Genomic DNA, 23,622 nt, shown 5'->3' with positions numbered 1-23,622 from the left:
GTCTTTCACCGCGATGGCAACCAGGGAGACATCCTAGGTTCGCCCTACCCTACGATCGCGTGGTCCGAGACCTTGGTGCTGCTCGAACAAGTCAACCAGGCCGAACGTCGTCCTCTCGCGAACCCACAGTATCAGCGCGAGACGTTGACCCTGTCCGACTTCCGCCAGCTGCCCGACAACCTCGAGTCCATGGGTCGAGCGATTCACAACATCGCAGTCGACCAGCGCCGTACGCACGGCACCCTCGTCGGGTTGCTCGAAAGCCTGTTCGAGCGCGTCAACACTGACCGTAGCTTCGACGCCGGTCCGTCTGTTCGTAGGGGTAGGGGTGGTGGTCATGGGTGTGGAGGTCGAGGCCATAGATACGAGAGTTGCCGAGGCCGTCACTAGTTAGTTTGACCTAGCCGTGTACTTGTCCGTAGTCCTACCAATGTAGTGACTCTTCTAAACCGTGTGACTTCGCCGCTAAGGGTTCCGAACATTGACGCTTGAGCTTCGAACATCGGGCGGTTCCCTCGAACGGACGGACAGCGCGTCGACCGTTCTGACTTAGTGTACCGTTGTATCGACCGTAAATGGCGTTTTCGGTGGGTAGGTGAGCTAAGGGCTCATCAACGAGTCCATTGAGAGGTCGCTGGACGATGCTGTCGGGAGGTTGCTGGACGATGCTGGTGGGAGGTCGCTGGACGGTGTCGTTGAGAGGTTGCTGGAAGGCGCCGATGGGTCGTCGGAAGACGCCGTTGGGAGGCTGCTGGGACACGTCGTTGAGACAGCACTCGAGGACACCGCGTCGCCATTCCATGGAGGACGTAGTTCCTGAGGACGAGTGGCATAGTTCATTGCCTGTGACGAGCCCTCCTGCTCAATAATGAACTCGAATGATGTGGGGCGGATGCGCATAGTCCGGTGCTCGGAGACCCCAGCTGGCGGAGTAGGCTGACGTAGCTGTATCGGGCGAACCGTCACTAACAGACTGCTCCCTGGTAGCATTATCACTCACCGGATTGGCCTTCCACTGGTCGGACGATGATGGTTGATTTGGCACGGACGCATCCCGTTCCACAAAGGGCCCTAGACTCTCCTCCCGCACCGAGCGAGCGGCTGTTGAGTGGCCGGGATACAAGAAAGAGGTCCCTACCGTCGAAAGATGTCACCAAGCACGAAAAGCAAAGCATCTCATTTGACGATTACCATCAAGTACCAAGGGCTGGCCGTTTGCCGTCTTCTCCCATTCGGCCGCATGTGAGCGGCTGAAACCCTCGCCTTCCCAAGTAGCACGCCAGTCACCCATGTTGTTACCATCGGAAAGCGCACGGAAGCCGTACTCACCGGCTTCTACCATCACAGGGACTGTACTGGAGTTCAGTAGGAGCGTCACTGGCTGGGTACACTCAGAAACGTCATCGAGGTGAAAATGCGGTGACGCAAAGTTGCTGTGGTAGATGTCTGGATAGTTGAACATTGTCCCCTCACGAGGAGAGTTCGACGTCGGAAATGAGGCCGTTTCGGGCGTGCGAGCTACCAACGAACAGATAATGCTTTCAATACACGACGGCAGCGTGCGGTGAAAGCGCTCACGAGTTTCTTGTCCTTGGCTCTCCGTGTGCTCCGTGTGCATGTCGACGGAGAATCTGCGTCGATTGGCGTATGTGAGCTGCAAACACGTCAGTGGATAGGCCTACATGAACAGCGGCCACTCACCTGCCAATCATTTGGGAGCACAGCTTCGCCGCACGTTGACCCGTCGTAGGTTCCAAGAAGGACTGTGCTTTCCCGCTCGAATGTAGACATGGAGATGAGAAGCTGGCATGAGATAGGCATATATACTGCCCGCAGAGGATGCAACGTAACGCAGAGAGAGATCAAACCGACGGCTGCACCGATACAGACAAAGCGCACGCCCACGTGGCCAAGCGTCTTGGTTTGTCTGCGGACATAGTACATACGCACTCCGCAACCGTAACCGAAGTTCCGAGCAGATCTAGTCTCACTATAGACCTAGTCCCATATACTCATACCGAGTGGCCGGGTTTAATGTTGAACCTTCAGGACGGCTTCCTCCAGCTATACGAGTCAATTGAGCATTCGGCCCGGGCGTCGACGCCGCTTCAACGCGCTCGACCCATTGCCTTCAACAGTCTGGTGTTAACCTAACATGCTACTGAGAATTATAGGGGTTTCGGTCACTCCACGTTCCTCCACATCAGAGCCGGAGCCACACCTATTGTCAGGTTCACCAGTATCGGAACAGTTCACCGGAAACTGCGGCGATCGTCGGAGGTCGCCAATGAAGCTACCGCAGAGACGTAGCACGGGCGTGGCACAGACGCGGCACAGACAAACCGCGTAACCCTCGGCTTCCCGCCAGTCCCCCGTGTCAGTACCATCGGAAAGCGCACGGAAGCCGTGCTCACCGGCTTCTGCCAACATGGGAGCTGTACTAGTATTCACTGGCAGCGTCACCGGTTCGGTACGCTCCAAAATGTCGTCGAAATGCCTTCGCTGTGATACGAAGCCGCTGTAGTGGACGTGTGGATAGCCAAATATCGATTCACGATGGGAGTTCGGTAATGTCGAGAATGAGAGCGCTTCGGGCGTGCGAGCTACCAGCGAACATATGATGTGTTCGCACAACAGTGCGCGTTGAAGGGACTCACGAGTGTCTCGGCCCTGGGTCTCCGTCTGCTTGTCGACGGAGAACCGGTGTCGATTGGCATATATGAGCTGAAAACCCGTCAGTGATCAAGCCTGCCTGAACCGTGGCAACTAACCTGCCAATCCTTTGGGGGCACGGCTCCGCCACATGTCGAGCCGTCATAAGTTTCGAGCATGGCCGTGCCTTCTCTCCCAAAAGCAGACATGGTGACAAGAAACTGCGAGCTAGGATATACTGTCTGCGGGTGATGGACCAGAGCGTGGGCGAGGGAACTTGGAGGGCGGCCTCGAAGACGACGCGGTAGCCACGTGACGAGAAGTTCGGTTGTGGCGTACAAACCGCGACTTACAAGTCTTCTAGATCTCCCCAGTGGCTTAGGTAGTTTCGTATACAGAATGGGACCGCGTTGGAGAGACCACATGACTACGAGGAAACTTTTGTATATGACACTTGGGTTGACAGAAATGCAGACGATCCATTGGTGTACACGTACAACTACACATTCGGCGGGATCAGGCAGAACACACCGACCAACAGCATGCTCGAGCATGGCCAGCTCTAAAGAGCACAGACGCGATGGTCCTGCCAGTGCTAATCACCCCGGAGCCTACGGACCCAGTCAAATAACTTTCAACCTCCTAAACATGTAGAACTTACCGTGCCATGCTGCCGTTCCTGCAGCTCAACACGCTCTGCACGAAGACCGTCCCGCTTCGTGGAAAGGCTTAGTAGCCTTGTGGCAATGGCCAAGCGTGTCTGGACCAAATTCGCGAGTTGGGATTGAAGCGCGGTGGATAGCTCGACGTTATCGTCCAGCTCTTGCTTCACTAGCTGATGCTTGCTCTCGCAGAGCTGCAGCCGATGTCGCGAGGCCACAATGCCTTTCAATGTCATGGAAACATTGGCATCCCTACGAAGTGACATACATGTCATGCAAACGATGAAGGCAGTTTAGTGGCTCACCTGTCAATAGCGCCGTTGATCTCGTTGTCCGACGCGTCTGCAACCAACCACGGATTGAGATAGATTCTACGGCAGTCCTGCTTGGAAATTGCAGCGCTGCAGTCTTCGCATACCAATACCTGCTGGTGACCGTTGGCGTTGTCGAGGGACTCCAGACACGAGCGACAGATTAAATGACCTGGATGAGGACGCATGAGTGGCGCTACTCATTTACCAGGAAGAGTTATGCGCACTCACCGCAAGCCGACCTAAACACCCACGAGGACTCGTCGCTGTCGCGAAGTCGGTCCTCACAGACAGCGCAGACGATGTGCATGGTTGCACGGACCTGTCAGATAAGTTGGGTCGATCATCGGCGTACATTCAGCCACTCATCGCGATGGCAAGATCGGACTTTGCCGAGCAATGCCAAACAAAGTAACACACTGACGTCTTGGAGGTACCGGGGTCCAGCCGGAGGATGTGATCTATTGGTTTCCTTAGATCTATCGATTTCCCGAGCTACTTGGACGCCTTCAGCTTCAGGGGACAGGATCCGCGCTGCCGTGCAGGTACATGTGGGTCCATAAGTGCTCGAGTCCCGCGCTCGGAATCAGTGTGCTCGGAAATGGCTTCGAGGGAAGCGGTGCACATCGGCAGCTAGCCATTGAGTACTCAGGCCCTCGGCCTCAGGCCTCAGGCCTCAAGCTTTCGATAGTGGCATTAGAGCGCTAAGACACCCAGCGAAAGCCAAGAATTCAATATGCCGTAATGTACACCTCCAGACGCCGATAATCGAACGCCGTCTCTCGCAGAAGACGACGACACAAAGTGTCACGCAAAAGTCAGGTCTTGCGTCGCTTCTGCGTGTTCGGATCGTCATCAATCTGTGACAGAGTATACCTCACTCAAGGACGGACTCACCGCGGACGGAGCATCCTCCGTATTTGCTGCTGACGGAGACCTCTGTCGACGACGTTGCTCCCCCAGCTGTGGGGTGGCGTCTTCAGCCCTCAAGGAAGATGCTTGCGCAGCAGACTGTGGGCAATAAGACGTTGGCACACTTCCAGACGGCACGGAGGAGCTCACCTTCGCTCGAAGAGCGATAATTGCATCGTATTCACGAACACATTCAGCGCGCACGGCGCCCACCTTCCTCTGAAGTGCACGCACTTCGTTCGTGATGCGATCGAGGCTCCCGTAATGCCTGGAGATACTTGCTCGCTGCACGCAGACGTGTTTGGAAACGATTTCGGTACTAGCAGCCACGCGTTTGAGAGTCTTGTCGACACGCTGTTGTTCCATTGATAACACGGCGAGGCGCCTACGAGGCTGTAACTCAGTGAAGTCTCTCGTGGGCATTGACGATCAACATACCTATCAATCCTAACACGCAGTGTCGGTGCGATAGCGGCCTCGGGACTGAAGAGTATGGGCACAGTATCCTCCGCTTCGATCAGGCGAAGAGAATCTCGGTACGGACAGCACTGGTCGCGTGCGATCAGAGTCTCGACGCATTCTTGGCAGAAGACGTGGCCTAGTTTCGGGAAGGTGGCCCGTCGATCAGTATGAGTACGTGCATACGTCCGAACAGCACTCACCGCATAGTATGGATACTGGCCTGTGAGGGAGTACTCCAGCGTTCTGCGGATACTCCACCGCACACACAGGACACGTTGGGTGCATATCGACGCGACGCTAGGCGGAGGGTTGCAGTTGTTGGCGTAGCTCATCGAAGAGGATGCGGCATTTATAACCACCTACGCTCCTTTGTGCACATCGTGGCAGCGCTACTAGCAGGCCGGCTGTGTTCCATTGTTTGGCCGGGTATACTGAGTGTTACATCGCAGATCTGGTGAGCATACCTTCCGGGTGAGCATACCTGTCGGAGCGTCCGCACTACGGTACGTACCGTATGCAGAAAGCGGTCGACGACGGTGCACACTTGCTGACCGTTGAGCGCTGAGCGTTGAATGTTCGAGGATCGCGGAGGAGTGGCTGGGCGCTCGCTCACCTTACGATGCCACGAGTTTGATCACGGCGTCCTCTTCCTCGGCCGTCATTGTCTGCTAATTCGGGGGGACATCTCCGCAGAGCAGACGTGGCACAAGCTAGAGTGATTGCGGATGACACGTCGGCATGATTACCTGGAGGAAAGCCTTTAGGCGGAACGTACCAGCGTAGATATGAGGGCAAGGCCTAGGACAGACGGTGATGCGTATAGCAGCTAACACGTGTATGCGATATCGCACCTTAGCCAGCAGCTCCCGGTCAGATCGTAGACGAGCACGGCGAACGCTTTGAGGAGTGGCCGTAATGTCCCTGCTCGAGTCTAGCACCGTTGGACGTACTTTCGCACATGACTCGCTCTACATGTACGCCGTCATCCGCATTGCCGGCGATGCTGTCCAAGACACGGATACAACGGCACTCCCGTGTCATACAGATGTAGACAATGCACGTCGCACGTGTCAGTATCAGAGCCTGGACGGGGTATGCGAATGAGGACAAAAGACCTCGTATGCACCAGGTTAATCTCGCAAAACCACACCCCAAGTGGCGCTTCTTCCCCCAGTTTTCAACATGCCCACTCTGCGGAAAGCCTGCGCGACGAAAGACGTGAGTGCGCGCTGAGTGAAGCTGCCCTTTTGAACCTGACAGACACCGGCACCAGTGTTCTATGAGATCCATCCGCGGGATGATATTCAGCTCAGAGGCCCGCGTTGGTCGCGGCGTCCACGTACCTACTATTACCCCACGAAACGAGTCCTCGGCACACCCGCGCTTTCCTTCGCTAGAATCCGTCCTTGGTCCAGGGCGTAATCTACAGGAGACTTGGGTGGACTTGGTGGGCAGCGCAAGGGCACAGCGATTCCTCGTTGCTGCCCATTATGATCCCGCCCTTCCTGTCAACGAAGCGCTCAGGAAGATTTCACCAGACATCGAGTGCGCGGTGACTTGATCGTCATGCGTGCGGGTACTTGGGTGTTCGTCACCGACGTTGGTGCACAGGCGCTGGCCGTCCGAGCTGTCCAAAAGTGAGCATCGTATCGCCCTTCTAGAGACTAGACTCATCAAACCGATGTGCAATAGATACCTCCGCAAGTGCAGCGAGGTTGTCGCCACTGCGACTGCGCGAGGTCTGCCCATCGAATTGCCAGTATTGGTGTAGTCTGCACCGTTGCATTGTTTCCATTGTATCGTTGTCTGTCCAATCGTCCAACTGTTTATCGCCGTGGATGGTATTTCAGTGTGCATGTACGTACCTGGACATTTGCATGAGGGGCGAGCAGAGTATATCTGTTAGAAACTTCGCGCCCTCGCTACCACCCAAGGCAGCACAGCGACTGCATGTCCAACGTTCGTCCTGCTGCCATGAGGCTCTTGTGGATATGCATGAACAGACTCTGACCTCACAGGTGCGCATCTGAGCGAGCTGGTATAGTAGTCGGCGAACCGTCGCAGACGTGTTGATCCGGACCTAGGCGCGTGAACAGAAGTCATGGAAGGAGACATATAGGGTCATTGGGACGGAGAACGGGCAAGCAGTGCAGAACGAAAGGTGATGTCATGAGGAGGAGCTGGTTGTCGACTCGGACGCTTGCGATGAAGCGGGCGCTTACATATGGGAGGCGCTGGCTTGCGCAGTGCGAGCCCACCGCCGAGTCGGTGCAGCGCCACTGTACGGCGGCGTCGCGGCGAGTGAATTGGCCGCTCTCGGGCTCCAGTACGAGAGCGTCCGACCCTTCAAGCTTCGAAATTCAGCTGCCGGCTCGAGGCTAGTTCGCATGCTCGTCAAGAACTTGGGGGTGGGGAGACCCGTAGATATCGAGCAATTCATATAGTCGATCGCCGAAACTTGGCCATTCTGAACACTCAGCCCGTCGAGCAACATCTATACATTCAAGGCAGGTACCGACAAGCAAGGCAGGTACCGACAAACAACACAGGGCAGAGCGACGTGAGACGGGGTACAGATACAGACGGATCGGAGCAATGAGGAAAGGGAATGCGTTTGTTCTTATTCTATGACGGTCTCGTACGAATCAAAGCGTCAGAGTGGCTGTCCCTGCATCTTCGTCCGCGACAACGGCCGACGTAGCGACCGTCCTCGTGGTGGTAGTGGTACCAGGTCCTACAACATCGGCAGCAGCGCTCGCGCTCGTAATCGTGACTGTGATCGTAGCCGTTACCGTGCTCGTAACCGTGGGTGGTGCCGTCCTCTCGCTCGCCGCCGCCGCCGTCGTCGTCGTCGTCGTCGTCGTGAAGCTCGAGTCGGTGCTGATCGGAGCACTGGTCCTGCTTGTAGGCGTCATAGTGCTGATGGGGACGGCGTCGTACGTATCCGGCAGCAATCGATCGCATGCGCCGTAAACGAGGTCGCGCGTTATTTCGAGTAGCTTTCGCGTGAAGCCAGCAGATTTCTCCTATAACGGCGTCCGTCAGAAAGAGAGATACAACCACCAGTGACGGCTTACTTTGTCTGCTGTCTGCTGATCGAGCCCCTGCCCGACTACGCCACTCACTGCTGGCTTCTCCGAATGCGAGGCCTCTTCACTAGACGTGCCCCATGGAGATTCATCCCCCTCGTCAAGCATGAGCACCCTGTCCAACGCATGTCCGGACGCAAGAAACGCAGGAGAGGACGGGATGCTGGGAAGCTCAGCCGACGACGTGTTATCCGCAAATCCAAAGTCGTTCAGGCACCCGATAGATCCGGTACGTGAGATGTCGGCCAGTAGCGGTTGAAGAGCATCCACCGCGTTGCCTGCCATGGTTTCTACGTGCGACATGTCTCCGCTTGCTCGCGGCTGTGCGGTCTCAAGATAGTCGACGACGTCGCCAAAGTCGGAACCGGTGGCACTGAAAATCCCAGAAATGTAGAGTCAGTTTTTTTGTCACCCGTACATTTATCACTAACCTCCTGTCAAGATAAATCTCGCCTTCACCATATGTCGGCCACCAAATGGGAAGCTCCTGGGTGGTGACAGATCCCGGTTCAAGTCCAGAGGGCGCAGCGTTTCTGAGGGCTTGATGCTCGCCCTGTAGAACACTATGAAGAGACGCATGAAAGCCACCGAAGCCCATACAGAATGGCGAAAACGTACGGTAGATTCTCCGCCATGGCGGGTGCAAAGGGGTTAACCGCAGAGTAGATCGTGCCCACGGCAGGGACGTCAGTGTCTGACAGTATGGATGGTAAGCCGTCACATCCATCGGTACCATGAAGGTACCCATAGAACGATGACGGTGGGTGCGCCACTGCCTCCGCCGTCGCGGCATGACCCAAGACGGGCCACATCGGCGCATCTGGGACGTATGAATGTTGGGGAGGTAGACCAGCATCCGGCAGCTCAAACAGGAACGAGGGCGTCGGCCGGATTCCCTCCTCAATCATGCGGAGTAGCTCGTCTTGTACCTCAGCGGGTGTTTGCGAAATCTCGAACTCGCCGGCCATATGAACCGAGTGGCTCTCATGACCTTGCCATGAGAATTCGTTGGGACTAGTATGATGCGTTCAGTCTGGTCAGCGTAGGACGGATGTGCACGCGTGCGCGGAACTCACAGAGCTGAAGGCACCTCGCTGTGGGGCGTTGTGAACGGCGCGCACACCTTGTCGGACTCATCCAGTCTCGCGCGCTTGTGGTACGACGTCTGGTTACTGCGGCTGTCGTCCATGCTGTCTCGCGCGCTGTTTCGGGCACCGCTAACATTAACCATGGCGGACCATGGCGACGCAAGGGAGACTTACCTGGTCGGCCTGGCTCGGTGCCGGTTGGCCCTTCGGGGTCGGACGCTATAGCTACGAGCCGGGTGCATACCACCGGAGGTGCGATGGAGTGGCGGGCTGCTGTCGAGCCGAGAGTTTGCGACTCAAAAGCGCTGTGGGGGGAACCTCACATATATTCGTTGAGCACAATGCAGTCCGCACTTGAACAAGCGCCTGCGTGCCGGAGGGAGGAGCGTGTCCCATGATGACAACGGGGAACTGGTCAGATCGGCGTACGTTCATGCCACGTTGAAAATGGTACTCAGCTGGGGCATTGCTTGGTTGCATTGCCGTTTTGGAGCCCCTGGTCCTGAGTCCTGACCGAGGTGTGTAAATTTATTGGGCGGTGAAAAGCGTACTCGTATAGTCGCGGCTTGGAGCGACAATCGCGAGGAGGTCAGCCATCGCAGCCACACGGCCCGGCCCACATACGCAAGTGGCTGAAGCCGGTTAGTCTCGCTGCACGGACATGGTCGTGGAGCGGTCCGTTCGCATAAGCGATACGCATAGGCGGCCGCGGAACGTGGACGAGGGACAATAGCGAGTTTGAGGCTGTAGTCTCGAAAATGCGGTAAGATCCGGTAGGTGCAACCATGATGCCCCATTGGAGCCCAGCTCAAGCTTAACTTCTTTCCCCGCGCGGCATGCCAGGAGGCTGCCTACGCTAAATTCAGCGTCGACGGGGAAGGGATGACGGGCACGCTGAGGGCGTAGCCGTCCCGTGGCTGCGATCGCTTAGCGGCCCAGCTCTTTGCCAAGCGCGATCAGTGTGCGAAGAGTGAAGGAGGGGAGCGCGAGTGAAGCTCTTGAAGTGGCCCGCTCACCGCCGTTACGAACGCTGGACGTCGTCCGTCCCCTGCGATGGCCTCCGCGTCTGCTGGGAGCGAATGCAAACTCTCAGTAATGCATGCACGCAGGAGTCGTGAATGAGGCGTACAACTCACCGGTAAGTACTGTCGCAAGAGCGAAAGGTCTCGGGAATGCACGAGCTTCGCGGAAATCATGGAACTGGGGGAACTAATAAGCTCGTTGTGGTAATAACCATGGAACTGGCCTCGCTGCGGTGACTGCTTGTCACCATTGCGTACTGTCACAAGTGCACGTGTATCACGTGTGGAGGAATCACACCTCACACACCGACGCAGTCGAGCGCGCTGCGCGTCGCCCGCCTGGCCGCCGCCTCCGCCTGCTATACGTGTTGAGGTCGAACGCAACCCTGACCCGTCGCTGCGTAGGGCTCCTGTTCTTCCGGCTGCTGGTCGCTCGTGCCACACGTCGGTCGTCCCATGGCTTGTACGCCTGCCCCAGCCCCAGTCTGCGGTGAGTGTCCGACGCACTTCTGGTCCCGCTGGGTGGACAAGCAGAATGAGTGCATCTACGCGGAGCCAAGCCAGGCACTGGGGGATTGCAGCCACGCTGCTCGGCCTCCCAGCAGGGGCCAGACGTTCTCGACGTTGAAGAGTGGCGCTCACTGTCATTCATTGTTAGGCAGACCGCTCGCCGCTGCGGACCACTCCGGATTCTTGTTCCGCCAACTGCTGACGGCAGCCATTGCGAGTGAAGATGCGAACACTGAGATTGAAGGGGAGGACTACGAGCTCGCGCCATTGGATGTCCCCTATGCGCAGCCAGCGCCGCGTCTTGAACCGCCCTTCTCGCTTAGCAGCGCCGCACCATCGAAACCTGCGGCGTCCTCAGCAGGATACGTAGAGCACGACAACACTGCATGTGCGGCTGGAACGCAGCTCGCAGGTCTGCAGTCGATCGAACGACAGCGAAGAAAAGCCCAGGCAAAAGACAAACGGAGGCGACGACGAACGGAGAGCGCATCACCGTATGGCTCGGTACAGAGGCCGCGGCTGCCGCTCCTCAACACTCACCTGAAGGACGGCCTTTCAATTGGTACGAACCTTGCCGCTGAAGGCCTACCACACACCAGCGGTGCGTACACCGGGGGCAGGGAGTCACGCGCCTCACGGCGACAATATGAGCTGGATGACTTAGTTGGCGAAGGGTCACACTTTGGCTTTGAACTAGTCCGCTGGGATGGAAGGTACGTACAGCCTTTGCATCCGCGTACATCACCGTCGTCACGCGCCACGCTTCTAAAGGACTACTCGACCTATCACAGACGAGTCCGGACGAGTCATTGCCGTCCTCTGCGGCGCCCCTAACGACCCGGCCTGGACTGGCGTGCACAGGGATGCCGCGGCTGCTATCTCGGAGGCTCGCTTGAGGCTATCCTTTGCGTCGAAGGACGTGGTCCATCGTCGCGGAGACTTCCCAGCCCTGGCTGTGGGTGTATCATACGGAATCCGAGGGGGGCAGAGGGCGTGTTTCAAGGCATTCTTTAACGGCCTACATAGAATCAAGGACAGTCATTCGCGACGCAACGCCGCGCTATTCGTTACCAGAGTTATTGAAACAGGCTAGGTCCTCCAATAGCTCTGTAAAGGCGACATCGCCACCGTCCGGGAATTGCTCGTCTTGCGTCGCTGGCGTCGTTAATCTGAGGAGCTACGTCCCACGTCATGGCTCGATGCAGCGCCACAGTATGACCAACACGATCAGACGTACCCTGTTCAACGGTAAGGCGTGCACGCAGGGTTGCTGGATCTGAGGCGTCGTCGTTGGAGTCCTAGCGAAGTGGCAGATGATGTGACTCGGCCTTATGACGACCGGTTCACAGTAATGCCTGTCGTAATAGAGGCGACCTCCGACGTATGGAAACTTGCGATAATTATCGTGGCCTGCGTCTTCAGCGGAGAGCTCAGCCAAACGCTCAACACATAGGAAAATCTCTCGGAGTTCATCGCCTTCGCTATTGCGTCTTCTGTGCACGAAGATTTGCTTGATGCGTCCGGCACAAGACTCTGCGTCTGCGGAGGTGGGACCTGGTAGGGTGAAGACGATGTTACTATCTTTGGGTGATTTCGCGGTGGCCTTGTACGTCACGCCGTGTAAGAACAAGCTCGTGCAGTCCACCACCGTGTTTATCATTTGTTGAAGACCGTGCTCCAGCCGGAGCTCGCGCATATCGGCAAACGACTCCGTCCCGCACTCGGTATTGAGAAGCGATATCAAGGCTGTGAATGTGTCGTCATCCAAAGACACCGCTGATTTCGCTTCTCGTACTGTCGCCTGCCGCCGCTCGTTCTCATCGCCGAGCAATGTTTCACGCAGTCTGGTCCCTCGTTTGTTCTCGTTGAAGAGCCCGTCGTACATGTCGGCGAATTCCTTGACAATTTTCCGCAGCCCGTCCACTCGCAGGAGCGCCCTGAGATTCGCGGATCGACATGCCGTCTTCATGAAGGTCAACTCCAGTTCGCCTGGAGGCTGTCAGCACGTATCGCAACAGCCACATTGCGGTGCAACAACTGACCGAACTTTCGATTTGTGTTGATGCGCTGTAGCATGAAATTCATTCTCTCCGCGAAGAATGTCCGAATCGAATGGACAGGTCCAAACCTTCGCAAGAACGCGCCTACGTGTAGGGCCATGTGATGATTTGGTTTGAATTCGGACGCCTTGTATAGATCCTTCAGAGAGCGCAGATACCGTACAATCGCTTCTTCGTAAGCCCTGACATGGCTGTCGTTGATAGCGAGCATGCTGCTCATGACGACAGCCGTTATGAGGTCCATGTAGTTTTGCAACATAGCCCTCCGCCTGCCTTGCTCGCTGCCCCAGATGCGGATCAAGGTGAAAGGGATGTTGATGGTACAAGCGGAGAACCACTGGTCGGCACTCAGTTTCCCTCGTTGCTTTGTTCCGAAGTTCCTTGGGGCTGGGTCTACCCATGACGGTACCTGAGTCTGGCGCATATCTTCGTGGATCTTCATAAGGGTCTCGCGGCCTAACACCGTACTCGACGCGAGCCATGCTTCATCTGTCAGGGGCACGACATCATGGTTCTGGAATGGCGATCAGTAGGTTGTTGGAAGGGATGAACGCTAGGTGATACAACCTGTGAAGACGACCCAGCCTGTTCTCCTGGCCGTGGCTGTTTCTGACGCTGCAAGCCTTCAGCATCATCATTATAACCTTCTGTGAGAACGAGATACATACCGCCTCTATAAGCGTGTCGACCAGCTGTTTTTTTGTTCCATCGGTAGCGAGACTATGTCGTGCACATAACGCAATTAAGGTGGCCTTTGTGTTGTTATTAACGAGTGTCTTAGCGGCCTTTCCCTGTAACCAGGCCTTCTCTGCCTTGACAACGAGCATCTCTGCTTCGAACCGTTGCCCTTCATCGCGCGAGGCAGCGGCCTGGGATCCGCTTGGTATCTCGCCCCCGCCGCTTTCTTGCGCATCTCCCGGCGGCGTCTGCTGAGTTTCCTTGTCAAGTGCCCCCCCGAGGTTATTCTGGGCACGCTGTACAGATCGATGTCAGTATGAGCTATGAAGACGCGAGGACAGAACCTACGTATGCCAGCAACGCTTTCCGCAACCTCTTAACGTTGCCGGAGCGGCGACATCCATGCATGAGGCACAGATGCCACAGAGTGTTCTTGTCCAGTAGCTCCAGGCTCTTATCAGTCCCACTGCGTAACAGCTGCATTGCAACGGCCATTTCCGCATCTGCTGGTTTTGGCGGCATGTGCTCCGTTACTGTTTGGTCAGCCAACTCGATAGACATGCCCCATATGTCTCGGCAGTGCGTTTTCAGGAGACCTAGGTAGTGGTTGTGCATCGTGTCAATGACTGTGAACAGGATTGGATCCCAGTATGGCAATCGGAGAAGCTCCGACCAGCGCACACCAGTCTCTTCAAAGATTCGTTTGCGTGCAGCAGGGGTACGCGCTTCCTTCCACCTCAGAGCGGCATCTCGGTGCTCCTTGGCACTTCGTAGCGGCCATGACTTTGGATCGAGACTCTCCATGTCTTCCAACTTCAGTTTGCAGAAGCTACAGAACAGAGTTGCACTGTGCGAACCGTGTCCCGCGACTTGACGTGCTCCAGGAAGATCACAGACGAGAGGTACCAGAGCGCAGCGGACTAGTCGACCGGCCGGGTATAGAGCGGTGCGAGTGAACCAAACCCCTGGATGCCAGAAATCCACCAATTCGTCCACTAATGGCTTCAAAAAGTGATTGATTTGCTCGAGTGCCGGTTTCCCGGGTCCAGGAATGATGCCGACAAGGTATGTATTCTCCGGCAAGTAACGGATATGCGGTGGAAGGTTAAGACAGACCATATAGATGCCGGTGACTGTGACACTTTGCTTAGCCTCCTTCGCCTGAAACGGATTGAAGCCGTCAACTGAGAGACTGAATAGGTATCTTCCCTCCTCTTTTGGGCCCTTGATGAACGCTCCGCCTGCTGCATCCTTGAACTCGTGGAACATGGGGGCATCCCACACGTCTGACTGAACGTCTGGGAGCTGCGATACAGTCTGCTCCCTCCTAGAGTCAAGCATTGGCTCTATGTCTGGACGTGATAGAAATCGAGCCATCCAGTGCTTCATGCTTTGATGGAGGTATGTCTTCTCTGGAAACGAGTACGTCTTCCCGTTGATAGTCCGGCTCCGCCACAGTGCAGATCCGCAGACTTGGCTGTCCAGGGTATCTTTTGAGGAGCACTCCCGGGGACAATCGCGGACCGGATACAACGCATTACATCGCGGACAACATGCATACGGTATAGTCACCGGGTCGAGGCCGAATTGGCTCATAATCGTGCGCTCGTCTCGCGAGAGACTATCCAGTAGCAAGCGATCAGCGGGTTCCAGTGCTCCTCGTCTGGCGAACATGAGGGTAAGCCTCATCACCATGCGAAGTCCGGCAAGCAACGCTTTACACCCTCGACGAGGCAAGTGATGCAATAGCACCATAGAAAGCGCCACAAGGTTATACCCCAGTACAATAGGAGCCATGTCCTCATACGGCTTGGAGTAGTAGTCATCTGGCCATAGGTTAGCTCACATTCCAACATCGTAAAACCAGGGCGAAACACACCGGCATCGACAGTGTTGCGACGTGCAGGGTCGGGTCGCATGGCCGAGACATCCCTTTGCTTGTTCCATTGATCCATCTTTACCCGCTCCAGGACGTCCATTTCCCGATGCACGTATTCGAGTAGTTCCTGATGGGCATCGCGAAGCTCGACATCCTCGCAGATGGGCATAGCTAGTAGATCGTGTGCCATAGAAACCAACCATTCTTCGTGGTCTAAGAATGTTGCGTTGAGTCGATGTCTCGGCACCAACGCATGAGGGCCGTGATTCATCTGGACAACTTGGTCGTCTCTCCGGGCTTGATATACGCCTGCTGTTTTTGGATCGTGATGGAAGACTAGCGGCCCGACGCTAGTGAATGCGAGGCAACGATGAGATACCAAATCGTGAAGATGTGCGAGGTCGGCATGCAATCTCGCTTTTCGGGCTCTGTGCGGCTCTGCTTGGGAGGCTGCGGTCGCAGGCGACGAGGCTGGGGAGAAGGCTGACGAGTGCGGCAATGGGATCTCTGAGGCGGGTACGGCCTTAGGAAAGTCCGATGTTGGCGATGTACTCTTCGATAGTTCAGCTGCATCATCGTCCATAGGGTACATCTTGGCTCCTGCGTTCACGGGGTACTCTGGACGGCTAGGGAGTGCTTGCAGCTCCGCCTCCTCAGAATCTAATTCGCCGAGAAGGGCATTCAAGGCGGACTCCTTCGCTCTCCGTTGTTGTGACCGTTCGCCAGGCGGCGGGCCTTGCATCTAATCAATATATAACTACCACGAGACAACTCAGATCACTCACGTCTTTTTCTGCGGTGCTGCGACTGCAACCACGATGGACCTTGCTCGCCGCTTTCCTCATCATCCACCGCATCAACTATATACATTCAGCCAATGCTTCATCACCGGTTTAATCAGATGAACCTACACCGAGCCTTTCCTTTATCCTTGGTTCCGCCCAAGACATGAAAGCGGATGTGCAGGGTGGACAGAGGTCCTGCACCTATATCGCAGAGGCGGTCGTGTAGACGTAGAGCTGAAGATTTGAATGGGTCATAGTGTACAGCGCATCTGATACGGCGCAGATTTGCGACCGTATGTTGTCGTCTAAGTTGGCGAAGGACGTCTCGTATAGTGCAGTCGGCCCGAACGACTAGTGGGTCGTCATTAACAGGATTGGACGAATGTCTGACCTCCTCACCTGTCTGTACCGGCTTCTGCGCAACTCCAGCCACGAAAATTGTGAACGGAGAGCCATTTGGTTCGGAGTGGCAAGGCAGTGCGTCGGGTTGAAGAGCTTCTGGAGCGGGCGTCAGCTCGTTGCGCGGACTGGAGCCTGCGTCGACATACTTACTGTAGCCAAGGAAAATCAATAACAGCATGTCGGCCAACCAAACGACAACCGGAGTTATGGGGACGTTGAGAAGAGTGGCTGCAACCAGGAGAGACGTCGGCGGAAGGAGGAGGAGGATGGAGGCTATGGCATACATCCCTGCCTGGTGAAATGCAAGGCGTAGGGACGCGTTCCTCCGCAAGAGCCATTTTCGTCGACATTGTTGACGAATGTGTATGAGTCGCCGCATGGTACGTAGTAAGGCGGCCGTCTGCAAGAAGGTTGGTGGGGAATAGTCATCAGCAAAACGGCGCACTGTCTGACGGCGCCTGAGGTTAATGAAGGGCCTGATCCGGAGTCTGAGATCGCTGTCATGGCTGACGTGATTGGGCGCTTATGCTCCGCGCGACCTCGGGTCGTTCTTGGCTCACTCGCTCAGAGCCCGTCAGTCTCCTCAGTCGCGTCAGTCGTGTCAGTCGCGACAGACCGTAGGTTTGAAGCTACTAGTACTACATACAAGCTAGTATCACTGTATACTACTGTCACAGGCTCTGACGAAATAGACTGACCGAAGTTTTGACTACTAGTAAGTAAGTAGTCTACATTATATCCTAATAAACCTAAGTACATACTACACGAATACTGCATAGTAACACGAGCACTGTGGTTGTGGTATCGACTCAGGATACTGTGTGTACGGGTGAGCGCTAACTTAGCGCTCAGACGGGAGGGAAGGAGGCTCGGTGAGGAACAAGTACCGCGGGCGCCTGCCCTAAACAGGCGCGCCACGTCACCCACTCGTCCATGTCAACGGTTGCGACTCGCGACTTTCCTGCCAACCCCGTTGTTCGGTGCAGCCACCCATCCTCTCTGTCAACTTGAATTGGCTATAGACATACGTCGGAGAGCCTGCGTATACTGCAGCAGCCAACGCCTGCCAGGAAGCCCGAGCCGAAGGACCGCCGTCGCCGGAATGGCACGAAGGACAAGGACTCTCAGAGCTCGAACGGGAACCGCGGCGGGCGAGACACTGGAGAAAGAGCATAAGCGATACGCACCTGCGAAGCGCGTGAAGGAGGAACCAAGTAAGTAGGAGAATCGGGGCATGGCGCTGACTACAACGGGCAGCTGAAGGGCAGCCCGTACCCCAGCTCGACAGGCTCGGGGAGCGCGAGTCGTTCGGTGCCGCCATCGTCGACGGGCAGCGCGCCGCAACCGCCCGCAAGGCTCTCGACATGGACGACGACGACGGTGTTGGGGAGGCTCCCATGAGTCTACCGTTGGATTCGAGCCGCGCTGTATCGCTGACCAGCTGACCCGCGCAGCTTCGGTCCTCTTCCTGGTGGGCGGATCGGTCTAGGCGGTTCACGTCCTGGGCCAGGTCATTCGCCGATGATGATGTGCCGCAATCGCCAGCCGTAATGCTGTCTCGCGCGTCACCTCCAATATCGGGCACGAAACGTCCACTCAGCACCGAACCCGACGATCGCAGCATCGACATGAAGTGCAGCTGTGTCGAGAGCATCGGCAGCGCGCTTAAAAATGGAAATATCAGGTGTGTCTTGTCTCAGTCCGGCTCTGGCGGACGCCCCTCTCCACCAGTGCTCTCACGACTTGTTGATCCCCTTCCGCCAGCGATTACCGACGCATTCGCCTGCGGCAGCGGCACATCAGACTGAGGTGCAGAGCTACCCGCCGTCAGACGCACCCGCGCTCCCGACGATGCTCCCGCTGCATCCGCGACTGATTAGCGCAGGGCACACAGGAACGAGTATCAACCACAGCCATGCGAGCCCGAGCGGGTCAGATTCACTGTCGGGACCGATGGGCGAGGACAAGCCGCACCAACGAGGAGCGCGTGCCCGCATCTCCCTCCCCTATGCGCCTAGTCTCCTTCACGACGGCGGTCATACAACCAGGCACACCGACTCGGGACGTGGCAGAGAAATGGGCGGCGGGCGCGTGCGCGAAGGGAGGACTTAGGGGCCAATGCCCTGCGCGTGGACGCGGCCGACGAACGCTATCACAGACGTAGGGACGAGGAGGATGTGCGAGCGGGCGGGCGTGAGGGCGAGCGAGCGGGCGGATGAACGGACGGGCGGGCGGAAGTGCGAGCGGGTGAGTGCGTGAGGAACCACCGAGCGGGTGAACTGACGAGAAAACGAGCGGGCGAGTGGGCAGGTGAGTGGGTGAGCAGACCAGCGGTTGAGCGGCCTGACTGGCTGGCGGGCACACAAGCAGGCGACGACGCACGACGACCACGAGCGTGCAGGGCAAATGCCGAGCACGCAAACGCGACCGACGAACCGACGGTACACATGGTGATAGGACGGGCGAGACAAGTGCACGATGGCGGGCGAGTCGACGGGGACAAGTCTGCGGCCGGGGCGCGGACATACGCCGACTGCGAACACACAGGACGAATGATCTGCGTGCAAATGCAGCATGTACATGTATGTAAGAGTACGTGTAGGGACCTACAAATATATTGGGTTCGTGAGGTCCGATGAGTCTGATGGGTGGTCTGAATCGTGTCTGAAAGTGTCTGAAAGGTGAGCTGACATCAGACACTGCGTCTGAAGTCAGAATTGAATCTACCCTTTTCAGACCTGGGGTCTGAACTGTCTGAGGTGCCTGATTCGACTGATGTCAGACGTCTCAGGCATGTTCAGACGAAGTCGCTGTTTTGCTGATGACTACGACAGCGGCGCGCTTAAGCTTCAAGTTCGCAAAAGGTTACGCCACTGAGTACTCTGTAGGCATTCGACTAGTACTAGACACACGTCGAGTATTGACGTCGGAGGATATTGTTATAAATATGGCCAGCAAGAAGACTCGGGCATCCCAAAGATTGTTTCGGTCATGACACCGCCACACGTAGATGTCATTTGTACCGTCTACGTATACTTTACGCGCATGCCAGTCACCTCGTATTCCACCGTTCCTACCCCGCACACAAATCCACTCCATTCAAGCAGCCCTACACTGACCTAACCGCGGAGCCCGCACTCGGACAGTTGCGCCTTGATATCAGCCAAGATGCTGACTACCTCGTACATATCGGCCTGAAGACATGACATCCGACATTTCAGGTTGTCCAGGCGCTACCAACATCAAGGATAAGTGCATAAACATTGCGGCACGACAGAGATCCTGACCTCGTAGATAGTAACCAAGTCTGTAGCGCAAACATCCTGCACGGCACCGTGCAACGGATCGACACCAAGGGTTGATTCGCCGCCAGATGACCCGGGATAGGAAGCACATCAGGAAAAACATGTTTGTCTTTTTCTGACATATTCTGCAGCTTTAAGACGTTAAGATTGCTTAAGTTAATGAAGCTCAAAATACACAAGTCTGTTTTATAAACAGGCGAAAAAAGTACTCATAAACCGATATATGGAGCATGATGTAATAAAAAGCATTGTACAGAGGTATCCACGCTTGTGCAACAAATGCGTGCTTAGTTGCACTTAAGTAACATGAAGTGTCAATGATGTGTCAGTATGCTTTGGCACTACAGTAGGTAGCTTGCTTATTTATTGCAGCTTCAGCTTACTTCGTCGCACTGAAGCTTGCATGGTATTTGTAGGCGTTCAAACTGTGTTCAGTACATATACAGCATAACAAACGGTACTGGTACATGCAACGATACGAACAGACGATCAGCTACAGTGACTGGCGCTTGATGTAGCCACAGCTATATACGTACGAGTGAGGGACAGGAGTGATGGAGACGTCGATGGCATGGGATGGGGAATGGCTAGAGCTAAAAAAGCGAATGGCGAGAGCGAAAAAAGCGAATGGCAAGAGCGAAAAGGAGAGCAAGGAGTGAGGGCGAGGGCGAAGGAGGCGTTAGCAGAGGCGTTAGCAGTGACTCGTAGTACTCAGGCATCTCCACCGTTCGAGGGACTGGCAGCGACAGCAGGTTCTGCACAATGTCAATGCCGAGAGATTTTTATAGATGCTAAGTTGCACTCACCTTCCCCAGGCTCCTGCAGCTCGTCTATCTCAGCTCCATCGCCATCGCCGTCGCCATCGCCGTCGCCATCGCCATCGCCGTCGCCATCGCCATCGCCTTCGCCATCAGCGGCGCCCGCTGCTCCGTCGTCGCTGGCATTGTTGGTCGTTGACGTCGGCTTCCTCGACGTGCTGGGCGGCTGTTTCGCACTCTTGGATGGGCTAGGAGGGGTACGTATGGCCTTCGAAGAGCTGGATGGCTTGCCTGCGGTCTTTCGCGGCATTGATTTGCTCGCCTTCTTCGCTGTGCTCGACTTGCTGCTTCGAGGCTTGGACGCGCGCAACTGGAGCAGGGGGATGAACCCACCCGACTGCTCATCGTCATCCACAGACGCCTCGAATGCATTGGGGCCAGCGTTGAGCCGAGTGCTGTATGCAATCAGTAATCAGAAAGTGTGCCAATATCTGTAAAATACCTGACGTGCTCCCAAATTACCTCTTGTGTCTCCTCAAGGTACTCCGAAGCTTTGGCTTCCAGAGTCTCTAGGATGGCCATAATGCCATCCCACCTACAATCATTAATATTCACTTTCTGTTAGTTGAAACCAATTAAACTCACTTTGCGGCGAAGTGCTTGTTGGAGAATGCGATGGGCTGATGCGACGTCACCTCCATCAACGCTGCTTCTATCTAGGTAATACGTTTACGAGAGTAGTGAGTAAATACGTTGTAAAGAAACCAATGCTTACTGCGTTGCAACAGACGGCGATGAGATTTAGCGGGACCTGGCTGAAATCCTCCAGCGCTGCATTGATACTAGCGTCTGCGCGTCCGGCCAAGCCATAGTACTGGTAGATGAGTTCGGGGATGCATTCGTTGCGGAACGGCTCCATCTGCTCGACCTTGGTGCGCTAGGACCGACGTGAGACCAACGTGAGTTCTAAGTGGTGTTCTATATTCCGTACACCTGTGCTAAGCACATACCTCTCGATCGAGATTCTTCTTCTTGCGGTCGAAGTGTAATTCGATGCCTCCGAAAACAAAGTTTGCGATGTTACGAGTGCGAGTGCCGTCGCTTACCGCCGTGGGATGCGTCTCCAGAAGCCAGACAGCGGCCTCCGATCGTTGGGCTACGGTGAGGCTGCCGAGCTTGAAGACCTGCTCGATCACTTGCTTGGCCTTCTTTTTGAGCTCGTTCCTCGTTTGCGAGGAGCACGTCCAGACCTGTAATGAAATGAAGTGTCCTACCTTCTCAAGGAATTAAGTCAACAATACTCACCACCGTGTATACCTTCCCCTGCATCTCTTCCCTCTCTTCGTTAGCCTCCCTCTGCTCCTGAACCTCCTTCTCTTCTGTAGCTGTTATCTCTCGGACCTGCAGCGACTGAAACGCCTTCTTCAAGGTAGCGTTTGTTTTGCGATTCTTGCCGCGTCCCAAATATGCCTCGCGGAGGCACGCTTCGATCACTTTGTCGCGGCGATGGAGCCGCTTGGACGTGACGGAATTCTCTTTCGTCCAGGCGGATTTGAGGGCGACGTACAGCCGCAGACTGTTCTGCGCTGTCGACACCAGAGACTTGACGTCGGGGGCAAGTCCGCGACCTTGACACGACTGCTGCTCTCGCGTTCACCGCCAGTCGCTTTGGCGGGAGCACGCTTGCGTCGGGTCTTGGTATCAGACAGTACCTGTACGTTGTGAATGGCATGTTGATGATGTTTAGTCAATTGTATGGCGGCACTCACTATTACATCACCCTCATCCGAGTTCTCGACTTCCGCATCCGCATCTTCATCCTCCGCATCTTCATCCTCCGCATCTTCAGACCCACTGTGTGCACCCCCACCCTCAGCCCCATCGTCTTCCTCATCCTCGGAGTCACTGTCCTCTCCCTTGGCCTCTTCGACGGCCTCTTCCTCGACCTCTTCCTCGACCTCTTCCTCGACCTCTTCCTCGACCGCTTCCTCGGTTTCTTCCTCGACCTCTTCCTCGACTGGCGTGTCATCCTTGCGACTTGCTCTAGCCTTGCCCTTGTCCTGTCGGTTCTCAACAGAAGTGAGCGATATCGGATTCTGCGATGATTAGACTTACTTTGGCACTCGCCGGCGTAGCTTTCAGTTTGCCAGCTCCCTGTCTAGAGTTGCCGCTGGCGCCGGCAGACGCGCCAGTGGTAGACTTGAGCTGTGTCGTCTTCTTCTTCAGCTCCCCTCCCTTGCTACCACTCACAACATTCTGCTTAATTTGACGTCTTCCTCCACCTACATAAATTTTGAAGCCTAGCCGTAATTGGTATATGTGCGATAGCACTTACTCAACATTTGTGCGAGGTCCTGCTCGGCGGGCTCCAATGCGGTCCCGGTCTTGGCAAATTTGCCGTACGCTGGCTTCGGTTTGGCTTCGTACAATCACGACGACTGATTCAGCAGTGTCTATGAGGGATAATGAACCAACCACGTACGCCGAGACGCCTTACGCTGCTCAGCAGCAACATCCTCCATCTCAACGTCCTCTGGGTTGTCTTCAGCTGTCTTATCCTGCGCGTCCATGTCCTGCTCGTCATCTTGAACGACTTGCTGCTTCTTCTTCTTCTTCTTGGGTTTTGGTTCTTCGTCCGCCGAGGACTCCTCTTCCGCCATCAACTTAGAAGCTCTCTTGCGTATGTCTACCACGCAGCATCAACCATCCCAGATAAATATTGTCGCGCAACTGCCAGCACTCACTCGCTGTTAGTTTCTCCTTCTCCTTCTCCTTCTCCTTCTCCTTCTCCTTCTCCATCTCCTGCGCCTTCTTCTTAGCGGCTCCTTCGTTCGGCTTAACCTTCGCAGGCTTGGTGCTTTTCTTCGAGCCGCCTGCGGCTGCAGAAGCCTTCGTTGACCTGGTTGATCGCGTGCCGGAGCCTTGTTCGGTTGCGATCGACCGAGTGACGCGCTTGGTCATGACTGGACTCGAAAAAGGCGAAGAGAGTGAGAGTATAGATTGTGGTAAGAGGAAAGAAAATACGCACCTCTGATAGCCTGTGCCGA

General features: G+C 55.8%; 9 protein-coding genes across 9 annotated transcripts; 2 read left to right on the top strand and 7 right to left on the bottom strand.

Annotated features, from left to right (window-relative positions):
• Positions 1-600: 600 nt before the first annotated feature.
• Positions 601-2,861, bottom strand: B0H18DRAFT_1123038 (uncharacterized protein; the record flags this gene model as incomplete). Its single annotated transcript, XM_048034630.1, has 8 exons — positions 601-945; positions 1,001-1,134; positions 1,192-1,518; positions 1,579-1,654; positions 1,702-1,803; positions 2,344-2,603; positions 2,658-2,724; positions 2,772-2,861. 8 exons carry the CDS (start codon positions 2,859-2,861, stop codon positions 601-603), a joined length of 1,401 nt encoding a protein of 466 aa, XP_047888924.1.
• A 390-nt stretch (positions 2,862-3,251) lies between these two features.
• On the bottom strand, positions 3,252-3,935 carry B0H18DRAFT_1123037 (uncharacterized protein; the record flags this gene model as incomplete). Its single annotated transcript, XM_048034629.1, has 4 exons — positions 3,252-3,263; positions 3,314-3,566; positions 3,620-3,797; positions 3,857-3,935. The coding sequence occupies 4 exons, from the start codon at positions 3,933-3,935 to the stop codon at positions 3,252-3,254; spliced, it is 522 nt and encodes a 173-aa protein (XP_047888923.1).
• A 508-nt stretch (positions 3,936-4,443) lies between these two features.
• B0H18DRAFT_1123036 (uncharacterized protein) lies at positions 4,444-5,331 on the bottom strand (the record flags this gene model as incomplete). The annotated part of the gene is made up of 4 exons (XM_048034628.1): positions 4,444-4,461; positions 4,523-4,636; positions 4,688-4,922; positions 4,976-5,331. The coding sequence occupies 4 exons, from the start codon at positions 5,329-5,331 to the stop codon at positions 4,444-4,446; spliced, it is 723 nt and encodes a 240-aa protein (XP_047888922.1).
• A 583-nt stretch (positions 5,332-5,914) lies between these two features.
• Positions 5,915-7,443, top strand: B0H18DRAFT_957921 (uncharacterized protein; the record flags this gene model as incomplete). Its single annotated transcript, XM_048042640.1, has 7 exons — positions 5,915-6,091; positions 6,129-6,217; positions 6,308-6,446; positions 6,524-6,636; positions 6,692-6,738; positions 7,003-7,017; positions 7,247-7,443. 7 exons carry the CDS (start codon positions 5,915-5,917, stop codon positions 7,441-7,443), a joined length of 777 nt encoding a protein of 258 aa, XP_047888921.1.
• Positions 7,444-7,644: 201 nt separating this feature from the next.
• B0H18DRAFT_1123035 (uncharacterized protein) lies at positions 7,645-9,319 on the bottom strand (the record flags this gene model as incomplete). Its single annotated transcript, XM_048034627.1, has 5 exons — positions 7,645-8,025; positions 8,077-8,461; positions 8,520-8,651; positions 8,707-9,102; positions 9,165-9,319. 5 exons carry the CDS (start codon positions 9,317-9,319, stop codon positions 7,645-7,647), a joined length of 1,449 nt encoding a protein of 482 aa, XP_047888920.1.
• A 5,174-nt stretch (positions 9,320-14,493) lies between these two features.
• On the bottom strand, positions 14,494-15,596 carry B0H18DRAFT_882775 (uncharacterized protein; the record flags this gene model as incomplete). Its single annotated transcript, XM_048040927.1, has 2 exons — positions 14,494-14,829; positions 15,336-15,596. Coding segments are annotated over 2 exons (597 nt in total), but the record flags the coding sequence as incomplete, so codon positions are not given.
• Positions 15,597-17,228: 1,632 nt separating this feature from the next.
• B0H18DRAFT_667852 (uncharacterized protein) lies at positions 17,229-18,308 on the bottom strand. The gene has a single exon (XM_048039054.1). It carries the CDS (start codon positions 18,164-18,166, stop codon positions 17,432-17,434), a length of 735 nt encoding a protein of 244 aa, XP_047888918.1. The 5' UTR covers positions 18,167-18,308; the 3' UTR covers positions 17,229-17,431.
• On the top strand, positions 17,967-18,730 carry B0H18DRAFT_1214190 (uncharacterized protein). Its single transcript, XM_048036564.1, has 2 exons — positions 17,967-18,196; positions 18,277-18,730. The coding sequence occupies exon 2, from the start codon at positions 18,364-18,366 to the stop codon at positions 18,622-18,624; it is 261 nt and encodes an 86-aa protein (XP_047888917.1). The 5' UTR covers positions 17,967-18,196; positions 18,277-18,363; the 3' UTR covers positions 18,625-18,730.
• A 1,798-nt stretch (positions 18,731-20,528) lies between these two features.
• Positions 20,529-23,536, bottom strand: B0H18DRAFT_1123032 (uncharacterized protein; the record flags this gene model as incomplete). The annotated part of the gene is made up of 13 exons (XM_048034626.1): positions 20,529-20,572; positions 20,624-21,030; positions 21,078-21,170; positions 21,221-21,291; positions 21,351-21,512; positions 21,586-21,825; positions 21,881-22,161; positions 22,233-22,287; positions 22,345-22,635; positions 22,691-22,857; positions 22,911-22,994; positions 23,058-23,261; positions 23,320-23,536. 13 exons carry the CDS (start codon positions 23,534-23,536, stop codon positions 20,529-20,531), a joined length of 2,316 nt encoding a protein of 771 aa, XP_047888916.1.
• Positions 23,537-23,622: the final 86 nt, after the last annotated feature.

This window comes from Fomitopsis serialis, assembly GCF_022376445.1.
Source record: "Fomitopsis serialis strain Sig1Antser10 chromosome Unknown B0H18scaffold_89, whole genome shotgun sequence".
Taxonomy (NCBI): Eukaryota; Fungi; Basidiomycota; class Agaricomycetes; order Polyporales; family Fomitopsidaceae; genus Fomitopsis; species Fomitopsis serialis.
Note: the sequence above shows the minus strand (reverse complement) of the source record. Positions and strands in the feature narration are given on the sequence as shown.